The following is a 12038-nucleotide window of genomic DNA, read 5'->3' as shown; positions in this document are numbered from 1 at the left end:
TTGTCCTATTGTGTCTTTCTTCCTTTATATGCCCCAGCCGTAGCTAAGGGGAGCTTCAAGTTTTACACTTGTCCTATTGTGTCTTTCTTCCTTTATATGCCCCAGTCGTAGCTAAGGGGAGCTTCAAGTTTTACACTTGTCCTATTGTGTCTTTCTTCCTTTATATGCCCCAGCCGTAGCTAAGGGGAGCTTCAAGTTTTACACTTGTCCTATTGTGTCTTTCTTCCTTTATATGCCCCAGCCGTAGCTAAGGGGAGCTTCAAGTTTTACACTTGTCCTATTGTGTCTTTCTTCCTTTGTATGCCCCAGCCGTAGCTAAGGGGAGCTTCAAGTTTTACACTTGTCCTATTGTGTCTTTCTTCCTTTATATGCCCCAGCCGTAGCTAAGGGGAGCTTCAAGTTTTACACTTGTCCTATTGTGTCTTTCTTCCTTTATATGCCCCAGCCGTAGCTAAGGGGAGCTTCAAGTTTTACACTTGTCCTATTGTGTCTTTCTTCCTTTGTATGCCCCAGCCGTAGCTAAGGGGAGCTTCAAGTTTTACACTTGTCCTATTGTTTCTTTCTTCCTTTATATGCTCCAGCCGAAGCTAAGGGGAGCTTCAAGTTTTACACTTGTCCTATTGTGTCTTTCTTCCTTTATATGCTCCAGCCGTAGCTAAGGGGAGCTTCAAGTTTTACACTTGTCCTATTGTGTCTTTCTTCCTTTGTATGCCCCAGCCGTAGCTAAGGGGAGCTTCAAGTTTTACACTTGTCCTATTGTGTCTTTCTTCCTTTATATGCCCCAGCCGTAGCTAAGGGGAGCTTCAAGTTTTACACTTGTCCTATTGTGTCTTTCTTCCTTTATATGCCCCAGCCGTAGCTAAGGGGAGCTTCAAGTTTTACACTTGTCCTATTGTGTCTTTCTTCCTTTATATGCCCCAGCCGTAGCTAAGGGGAGCTTCAAGTTTTACACTTGTCCTATTGTGTCTTTCTTCCTTTATATGCCCCAGCCGTAGCTAAGGGGAGCTTCAAGTTTTACATTTGTCCAATTTAAATTGGGTTGGGTCATTTATGACTTAAGAGTTATGCCCCTTAACAAATATTTTTTCACGTTTTTTTTCTATAACTCAAGTTTGCCTCAATTAAGATTCATTGTCAGTTTATTTTCGATTTATGAGTTTCACTGTCCCTCTGGTGTCTTTTGTCTCTCTTTTAAATGTTATGAATATTTTACACAAAACACAGACCAAGTTTGAAATTTGGTGGCATCACTTTTACCTTTCTAGAGATATGCCCATTTACAAATGGAAAAATTGCTGATTATTTTGTTTCCTTTCTCCGATTCAGTTTACCACAACAAAATGTTATGACTCTTGTACACAAAACTTTTTACCAGAAAACATAGATCAAGATTGAATTTTGATGGTGTCACTTATAGTTCTAGAGCTATGCTCCTTTACAAATGAAAAAAAAATGCTGAATTTTTCGTTTTTATTCTCTAACTAAAGTTTGCCTCAACTAAATATTATGAACTAATACACTATGCTTGTTACCATAAAACTCAGATCAAGTTCAAATTTGTGTGGCATCACGTTTACTGTCCTCGAGATATGTCTCTATATATTGTGATATGCAAACGTGGGTATCATGTGTCGCATGGACATATTCACCATTTATTGTTCAATTCTTTTCTTACATTAGTGTTGTGTCTTTCTTTTTTTTAGTGTCATGTCGTTACTTTTTATTAGTGTCATGTATCCCAAATTGTGGCATATCTTCTGTTTTATTAGTGTCATGTATCCCAAATTGTGGCATATCTTCTGTTTTATTAGTGTCATATCTTCTGTTTTATTAGTGTCATTTATTCTTTTTATTTGATTGACACTAGTTGAAACCTTGCTTTTATTAGATTGGTACTAGTTGAAAGGAGTAGGTCCGGTAAGGGCCGAATTTGGCCTCAAATTTCAGGTTCATCTAACGAAAGATTTTGCACACTTTTTAAACACTTAAGTGTCTATTTCAATTGATTCAATTAGTTTATGTGAAAGATTTTAACTGATTTAGTCATTAAAAAAGCCCAGATTCAAGCTTAAATATGAAAAATCTATCAAATATGCCAAAAAAACGTCACTTTATAGATGGTTTTTGTCAAATATGAAAGTGGCCGCATCCGTGTTCATCCTCAACCTTTATATATGTTATGTATTATCATCAAATACAACTTTCATTTAAGACGGAAACCGTTTCTGATTTAATGTTACTTATCACATATTTGTTACGAATACGTTGGGTTTTGCATATGCAATGACCTCAAAATTGCCTGGGGCAAAAAAGACGATATTGATATTGTGCCCTGATTCCAAATGACGTCATGTCATTGCGTCCTTAATGACACTTTTGTGATACAAAATTTAAAATTTTACCTGTTATGTTTTATTAAATTGTTATAATTGAACTTTGTGTCTCTATTCTGCAGAACTTAGATATGTGATAAATAGATTATAACATGCCTCGAGGCCGATATGGGAGTCTCGGGATGATACCAGGGCCAATATGGAAAAGGCCATGTTATAATCTATACTTAATACAACACTTTCCTTCCTTTCCATATAAATAACAGCAGAACGAGTATTTAAATAATTTATTTCTCCTCCTCATAGCAGAACCAGTATTCAGCAGAATATCTTCCCTCATTATAATTATAATAAATTATATGAAGTCATACCTTAACATTTAATGTAGGTTTACGTCATTTTAATAAAATAAAACAAGGGAGATAATACACAAGTTATTGAGAATGAAGTCAAGGGAGACAACACACAAGTAATTGAGAATGAAGTCAAGGGAGATAATATACAAGTAATTGAGAATGAAGTCAAGGGAGACAATACAGAAGTCATTGATAATGAAGTCAAGGGAGACAACACACAAGTAATTGATAATGAAGTCAAGGGAGACAACACACAAGTAATTGAGAATGAAGTAAAGGGAGACAACACACAAGTAATTGAGAATGAAGTTTTGTTTGTTATGTTTGTATGACCAGCATACTCTAAAATAAGTTTAGTTGTACTTAACTGCCCCCTAACAGTGGACAGTGGTATAACATCACATCACAACATAAGAATAAGAAGCACCTAACCCCCGTCATTATCTTTTAAACTTTTCTCTGATCACAAAAATTAATTAAGATAAACCAGAGTGTAGCCATGGTACCAAGTAAATCATTACCTTCTTAACTTATTATTTACAGAAATATAATTTCATTGTTCTGTTATCAACACATATGATACACCTTGTTATTCATAGGTTACAAAAGGAAACAAACAAAATCAATTGGTTGAAAAAAAAGATGAGCAATGTGACCCCTCCCCCTCCCCCCAAAAAAACCCAAACAAACCCAACATCAACAAACAAACAACAAAACAACAAAAAACCAACGTTATACTACAAAAGAAACAAAAGATTAAGCAGTATGCACCCTCCAGATATAATGAAAAACTTAATGGTTGGACTTTCAAAACATTTAGGTGTACTCTGATATAAAAAGCAACACTTAATTTTCCTTCTTAGAATCACCTCATCAAAATCACATTAACATAAATATACTATCACTGCATAGAAAGCAAAAAAAGTAGCAAAATTATTAAATAAATAAACATAATTAATAAACAAATAACAAACATACAAACATATCTTAACAGTTATATTCTAATATATTTTTTTTTGTCTCCCCATTCATTTCATGTGGTGCTTAAAAAACATCTGCACAAAACTTTGAAAATTAATCGAATGTTTATTCGAACAAAACCAGAATATTTCCTTATTTTATCTCATCAATCAGCTTATAAAATCACAATGCATGTACCTCTTATGTATAAAAATTATTGTACAAATTAGTTTGTCTTAAACAGTTTTTACTTTACAAAATAAACCCTTTCCCTGATAATTTCAGTTTAGTAGCATTAAAAATTGCAATAAAAACATCCTTAGAGTATGGGTCTACAAGAAAATGATATTCTGGAGCCAAGCTAGGTCTACATGTATTAGACAATGATGGTGATATCGGTCGACTGTCTTCTCCCGATTCCATGGATTCTGAAGGGGAAACTTGTGGAAAATCTGATATTTCATTGGCTGGATTGAGATTTAATTTGAGAGAAATATCTGGTCTGACAAATTCTGAAGTTCCATCTATAAAGGCAGCTACTCGATCTTTGTTTTCTTTTTCAGTCTAAAAAGATAAAAACTACATTACTCAAGTACATAGACTATAAAATTGAGCAAGGAAATGGGTACTACATGTTTCTGTCTAAATCATCAACCACAAGGCTAGAATCATATTACTGTATTTTTATGAAAATAAAATGTATACACCAAAACGGTCTTAATTGCAACCATTCTTATCATATACTTTTATCTTTCATTAAATTTACCTGACTGTGTAAATTGACCCTGTATGAACTTTAAACATGTCTAAACTAGCCTAAAATGTAAACCCCCTTTTCAAAACTGAATTCTGAATAAAGTATAAAGTAAAAACCTCGTAAACTTGCCCTTATAAAACGGAACTCGTTTCAAAACTGAATACTCAAAAAAGTATCAACTTGTGTAAACTGGCCCCTACATAAACAAGAGGCTCTCAAGAGCCTGAATCGCTCACCTGAATTTTTTTGGTTTAATCTCATATCAATGATTATTTTGGCTTTTCAATTTATTTAAATGTTCTTTGAATCGTCCTATTTTCTTCAAAAGCAAAAAAAAAATCATTTTCTCCTATGTTCTATTTTAGCCATAGGAGCTATGTTTCTTGACATACAAGGAAATGAAATATAAAATTTATACTAGATACTCTGAAACTCTAAAACTCATTTAGCCTCAGTTTGGCTGAAATTGATACAGCAGTTTCAAAGGAGAAGATTTTTTAAAGTAAGTCAACATGATGAACAAATTGTGAAAAAAGTCTTTAAAGGGCAATAACTCCTTAAGAGGTCAATTTACAATTTTGGTCAATTTGACTTATTTGTAGATCTTACTTTTCTTAACATTTTTGCTATTAACAGTTTATCTGTATCTATAATAATATTCAAGATAATGACCAAAAACTGCAAAATTTCCTTAAAATTACCAATTAAGTGGCAGCAACCCAACAATGGTTTGTTTGATTCATCTGAAAATTTCAGGGCTGATAGATCTTGACCTAATGAACATTTTTACTCCATGTCAGATTTGCTCTAAATGCTTTCGTTTTTGAAATATAAGCCAAAAACTGCATTTGACCCCTATGTTCTATTTTAAGTAACGGCTGCCATGTTTTTTGACGGATCAAAAATCGAAGCACACACTTTATGCAGGATAATCTAAGGAACAATCATGCTAAGTTTCATCCAAATCCATTCAGCAGTTTCAGAGGAGAAGATTTTTTAAAGTTAGCAAATATGATGAACAAATTGTGAAAAATTGTCATTAAAGGACAATAACCCCTTAAGGGGTCAATTGACAATTTTGGTCATATTAACTTATTTGTAGATCTTACTTTGCTGATCATTTTTGCTGTTTACAGTTTATCTTTATCTATAATAATATTCAAGATAATGACCAAAAACTGCAAAATTTTCCTTAAAATTACCAATTAAGTGGCAGCAACCCAACAATGGTTTGTTTGATTCATCTGAAAATTTCAGGGCTGATAGATCTTGACCTAATGAACATTTTTACCCCATGTCAGATTTGCTCTAAATGCTTTCGTTTTTGAGATATAAGCCAAAAACTGCATTTTACCCCTATGTTCTATTTTAAGTAACGGCGGCCATGTTTTTTGACTGATCAAAAATCGAAGCACACACTTTGTGCAGGATACTCTAAGGAACAATCATGCTAAGTTTCATTCAAATCCATTCAGTAGTTTCAGAGGAGAAGATGTTTGAAAAATTGTTAACGACGACGACGACGACGACGGACGCCAAGTGATGAGAAAAGCTCACATGGCCTTTTAGGCCAGGTGAGCTAATAAAATCGGTCCTCAAGTTAATTGCTGTTTAATAGATTAACCAGTCTAATCTGTACTCTGACCTTTTTACATTTATATGTCTATTCAGATCAGCGGACTAGCCCCAAATAACTGAAATATTAATTTTACTAAAAATCAACATCTATAAAATTAATCAAAAAGTGAATACACGAAAACATGTTATGTGATTTTTGATGATCAACAAAGTATGCTAGAAAGATGTGTATTAAAACAAACAAGAGGCTCATCTGAGGCTGAATCACTCACCTGTAACAATATTTATCTTTTACTTTTATTGAAATCAGTTTATATTTGCTAATTTGTAAATCATATTTAGCAGCATTTGTATATCTTGTATTTATCTTCATTTATCTATGTTCACAGTTTTGACACAACTATTAATGTTTATGAAATATCAGTCAAAAATTGTCTTATAAGGGCAGTAACTCTAATAATCATTTCACATTTTTGTAGATTGCATATAGCTGATCATCTTTGTTTTTTACAAATTCTACATTTTCTATTATTGGTTAGGAGATTAATGATCAAAACACAGACATTAGTAAAATAAACCTTTCATTTAAGGGCAATAACTCCTGACATATTTAGATCCATTTAAGGGCAATAACTCCTGACATATTTAGATTCATTTAAGGGCAATAACTCCTGACATATTTAGATCTGTAATGATGATAATTTTTACTGATAACAGTACTTATCTTTAATAATTGCTTGATAAAAGGCAAAGTCATGAAAATTAATAAAAAAAATATCATTTAAGGACAGTTATATGAGTCATCCAATGCTTTAGGTCATTGGCTTTAATGTAGATCTTGTAAATGATAATCTTTAGTTTGGCTAATTTCTATCCATTATAGTTTTGGAGATGTTATTTAAAACAAGAAAATAATTCAAAAAAAAAAACATCATGTAAGGGCAATAACTGTTATAGCTATAGTGAATCATCAAATGGGTTCAGTCATATTTTCATTTTTACACAGATATTTTGAGATAACAATCAAAAAGTTAAATTTAAAATAGAAGAAACATTTTGGAGGAATGACTCCTGTAATTTTGGTGATAATAGGAAGTACTTTGATATTGAAATTTGGATACTTTTATGATGCTGAAGATGATGCCAGTGAGAGCAACAGCTCAGGTGGTCCATAGGGCCAGATGAGATCAAAAGTGTGATGTAATCCACGTGATAATGACACCAAGAGATTATGAAACCCCAGTGCTTTCTGTAGAACAAAACTATATTTTTATCTAATGGAAAACACAGTTTATCTGCAGAAAAGTACAGAATTTTGGATTGTAATCATTTAATAAATAAGAACAACAGTTGAATTATAAATGAAACATTTGTACTTAATAAAATAAAATAGAAATATATGTATTCTTTGAGTAACATGACTTCTAAGCAACATCTAAGAATGTAGCACACAGTTGTTCCAAACTGTATAATATGCTATTCATCTTTCTGAATTTATATAAAAGCATAATGAGTAAATATGTATAATAAAATGTTTTTTTCCTGGTTCTACAGAAAGCTTAATTTGAAGCATTTTGCCACAGGTTAGACAAACATCTATAACTAGTGTTATTCCTACCTTTACACGGCCTACTGACACCTGTTTAAAAGTTTATATTGATATTATATGTAAAAACATTTAACAAAATCAATAACTTATAGATACCTAAAACATTTAGCTCAATAAATAACCTACAAAGATGTCACACACACACACACACACACACACAAAAATATAACCTGAACAGGTGTCAAACATGATCACACCATAAAACATGAATCAGAATGCACAAAATTAAAATAAGGCAAAGTATCAAATGGCCTGGTTGCAATATGTGCGACTAATCCAGGTTTGTATGTTTATAATGTATAAATTTGCAATCACATGAACATTGTAAATTTTGCTGGAAAGTAAAAGTTCCCAATTCCAAAAAATGTGAAATTTTTCAAACAATTCAATCAAAAATATATCTATAAGAAACCATTTAATCAGGCAAGGGAAAAGGGTTAATGTGATAAATATTCATAATGCCAGTCTGTATCTTCAAGGTCAAAAGATAGTTGACCTCTACAGTAACCATACCAACCTGAGGCACATCTTGATGGAAGGAATCTCTCCACACAAATGTTATCAGTTGAGGATTATCTGGCTCAACTTTAACCTCTAGTTCCACCAATGAAAATGCTTGTTGCTGACTGTCGTCATCTATACTGATCATAATCATTAGTTCATTAGTCAAAAGAAGTTCAACCTTGACCTCTGTATCCATGACATCCAGATAATTAGCCAATAGAGAAGATTGAAGTTGACACTTAGGAAGGCACTGTAGTAATTTCCTAAAACACAAACATTCTACGTCAGTACTTAACTTACTATATTTCTGGCAAGGTTTTATATAATATCTAACATATTATATTTCTGGCAAGATTTTATTTAATATTGAACCAAACCTATAAAGTTTATATCTTTAGTCTTCACAATAAACTTTCTCTACAGAGCTCATTTTTTTTAAAATTTAATAAGAATCTGTTGAGATAATTGACCGTGTATCTGGATTGAGATAATTGACCGTGTATCAGGATTGAGATAATTGACCGTGTATCGGGATTGAGATAATGGACCGTGTATTGGGATCGAGATAATTGACTGTATATCCGGATCAAGATAATTGACCGGGTATCGGGATCGAGATAATTGACCGTGTATCGGGATCGAGATAATTGACCGTGTATCGGGATCGAGATAATTGACCGTGTATCTGGATCGAGATAATTGACTGTGTATCTGGATCGAGATAATTGACCGTGTATCTGGATCGAGATAATTGACCATGTATCTGGATCGAGATAATTGACCATGTATCTGGATCGAGATAATTGACCATGTATCTGGATCGAGATAATTGACCATGTATCTGGATTGAGCTGATGTCAACATGCTGTAAACCAATTTATTTTTGCCACTTTCAAGAGGAGAAAAATAATGCCAATATAAATCGTAGCGTATAAGTTAATCTTTATTAATCTACATCAAATAAATAAGAAAATCACGAATATTAAAAGCCACGAAGTGGACTCCAATTGTTATAATGCGAAATAAAGTTTGTTTAAAGTATGTAGTCATGTGTAATTCTGCCACATTATTTTATGCCTTCATGTGTAATATTCTGCTACATTATTTTATGCCTCACATAATTCCTCTGTTATCCAGTGGTTGCTGTTAGTTGATGTTACATGTTTTTTTTATTTTATTGTTTTGACATCGAACATGCTGTCATATACCTACGAATCATAGCAAGGTTTTATAGGATTTATACATTATACCTGACATATTTTAGTCGACTGTTGCACATGTCACTAATAACCAAGTTGTCAGAAGGATAGCAGGGTTTTATGATGTTCCCAGATAATCCAGTACCATACAATAATCCTGTAAATAAAGGAAATGTTACATATAGAACAAGAATGTGTCCATAGTACATGGATGCCGGATCAGCACTATCATTTTCTTTGTTTAGTGGACAGTGAAAAATGGGTAAAATCTCTAAATTGGCATTAAAATAAGAAAGATCGTATCATAGATTATAGGGAATATGTGTACTAAGTTTCAAGTTGATTGGACTTCAACTTCATCAAAAACTACCTGGACCAACAACTTTAACCTCAAGAGAGACAGACGGACGAAACAACAGACACACAGACCAGAAAACATAATGCCGATAAATGGGAAAAAAAAACATGGCAAAACCTGCATTACATCTTGTATCACTATGAAAAACCAACATCAGTCCTGAGGGCCAAAGGTCCTGAGAGCTGGTTGAGTAGTGATACAGCATGTGATACAGATTTTGCCACATTGATCTGTTTATTATTTTTTTTAACAAAAACTAAATATATTCTGGCCCCTAATAATCATAACCTAAGGTATCAAATATTTAAAGAAAATCAGGAAAGAAGTAATGTCAGTGATTGTTTTGAGGAATGTGAACCTCCCCCCCCATCCTTTTAACCTGATAACCACTTCTTCTGTGACAGCTGACCTCAACCCTTACCTTGACCTGTCTGGTTCAGGAATTTTGCTGCAACACTAACCAATACTTCTTCTGTAACACCTGACCTCTAACCTTACCTTGACCTGTCTGGTTCAGGAATTCTGTAGAACCACTAACCTAACACTTCTTCTGTAACACCTGACCTCTAACCTTACCTTGACCTGTCTGGGAAAAGAATTCTGTAGAACCACTAACCTAACACTTCTTCTGTAACAGCTGACCTCTAACCTTACCTTGACCTGTCTGGTTCAGGAATGCTGTAGAACCACTAACCTAACACTTCTTCTGTAACACCTGACCTCTAACCTTACCTTGACCTGTCTGGTTCAGGAATTCTGTAGAACCACTAACCTAACACTTCTTCTGTGACAGCTGACCTTTAACCTTACCTTGACCTGTCTGGGAAAAGAATTCTGCTGCACCACCAATAGGCTTGGTAAACACTCCCACAAGTCCTTTTCCGACACCTGATACTAATTCTGTGGCAGCTGACCTTTGACCTTCACTCTCACTTCGTGACATCAGATTTTGTAATGGCTGATCAGCTAGACCAGCAACAGCACCTGTCATGAAAAGAAGACCTTTTTGTCAGAATGTAAATGGTGTAAAAACATTATTCACTCAAGTTATTAGTCTTTATTAAAAAGGAGACATAGAAGTAGTTTAATGCTTCGTACTCATGAGCTCTAATTCAGCAGAACATGACAACTTTTTATCAGTCACTAGACCATAAATAAAAAAGTTAAACTGTGAGCTACTGCTCACTGATGATGCCCCTGACGAAATATTTAGGTAAACAGAAAGTTTCTGACTGATGAATCTGAAAACCCATCACACGGTATAACTGACTTATATAAACCCCGAAACAAAATTCAGAAATCCTTGTATTGTAGTTCCTGAGAAAAATGTGGAGAAATTTTCAACTTGGCTATCATGTGTAAAATGATACAAGTATTCAGTAAATAGAAAGTTGTTTAGTGATGAATCTGAAAACGCATCACACAGTATAACTGACTTATATAAACCCTGAAACCAAATTTCAGAAATTCTTTTAATGTAGTTCCAGAGAAATGTGAAAAAATATTCTTGGGAAGGACAGAATGACAGATGGATGGATGGACAGACAGAGGTAAAAAAAAATTTGAAAGCGGGGGTATAATAAATAAGTTGATGCTTCAGAATATACTGACCTTAGAGACTCATTCCAAAATCCGGTTAGACCATGTTTCTCACTCCCCTGAACCAGATACAAATAAATAAGTTGATGTTTTAGTACAAAATGTATATACCTACCTAAAAGACTCATTCCAAATCCTGTTAGACCATTTTTAAGTCCGCTAGTCAACCCCTCTGGATGTTGTCTCCTTCTTTCTTCCTGTCTTTCTCTATGTGTGTCGTCCATTGATAGTCGTTCCATGTTACGGGAAACACTCGAGGCAAAGTTTGTAACAGAGGTCAGCATTCCTGAAAAATAATTTAATAGAGGTCAACATTCCTGAAAAATAATTGAGCAGACAAATATTCCTGGGAGCCATCTCTGTGGCCCCGCTGTGAATAATGTGGAGTATAAAACAATTGTATCTTTACCTTAGGACATGAAGTTGTAATTTGTCAACTGTAACCAAAGTTTTTGACCTTGGACTTAGGACGTTGTACATACATAATTATTTAATTATACATGTCAAGTATATACTTTGATATCAGAAAGGTTCTCAAGAAATAGAGCGGACAAGATCTTTACCATTGGACAATGGGTTGTCCACAGAAACCAAAGTTTTTTTACCTTGACCTATCTTTGACCTAGAGAGTTGTACAAACAGTATGACCCACCCTCTGGTGTTGTTTAATATACATGTCAAGTATTAAGTATGCAATCATAAGGGTTCTCTAAATATAGTGTGGACACAATTTGTTAAGGACGGACAGACTGATCATTATAGGGAGACCCTCCATTCGGTGGGGC

General features: G+C 33.9%; 1 protein-coding gene across 1 annotated transcript in view; it reads right to left on the bottom strand.

Moving 5' to 3' along the window:
* Positions 1–2605: 2605 nt before the first annotated feature.
* LOC139497250 (intermembrane lipid transfer protein VPS13B-like) overlaps positions 2606–12038 on the bottom strand; it is a 102786-nt gene continuing 93353 nt past the window's right edge. Inside the window, exons 47-52 of the mRNA XM_071285398.1 lie at positions 11369–11539; positions 10465–10638; positions 9348–9453; positions 8111–8360; positions 7603–7623; positions 2606–4213 (exon numbers count right to left, since the gene is read on the bottom strand). Of these exons, the coding sequence (XP_071141499.1) occupies positions 3902–4213; positions 7603–7623; positions 8111–8360; positions 9348–9453; positions 10465–10638; positions 11369–11539 (1034 nt within the window). The 3' untranslated portion in view covers positions 2606–3901. The remainder of the gene's footprint in view (positions 4214–7602; positions 7624–8110; positions 8361–9347; positions 9454–10464; positions 10639–11368; positions 11540–12038) is intronic.

This window comes from Mytilus edulis, chromosome 12 (assembly GCF_963676685.1).
Source record: "Mytilus edulis chromosome 12, xbMytEdul2.2, whole genome shotgun sequence".
Classification (NCBI taxonomy): Eukaryota; Metazoa; Mollusca; class Bivalvia; order Mytilida; family Mytilidae; genus Mytilus; species Mytilus edulis.
This window is presented reverse-complemented; position numbering and strand designations above follow the sequence as displayed.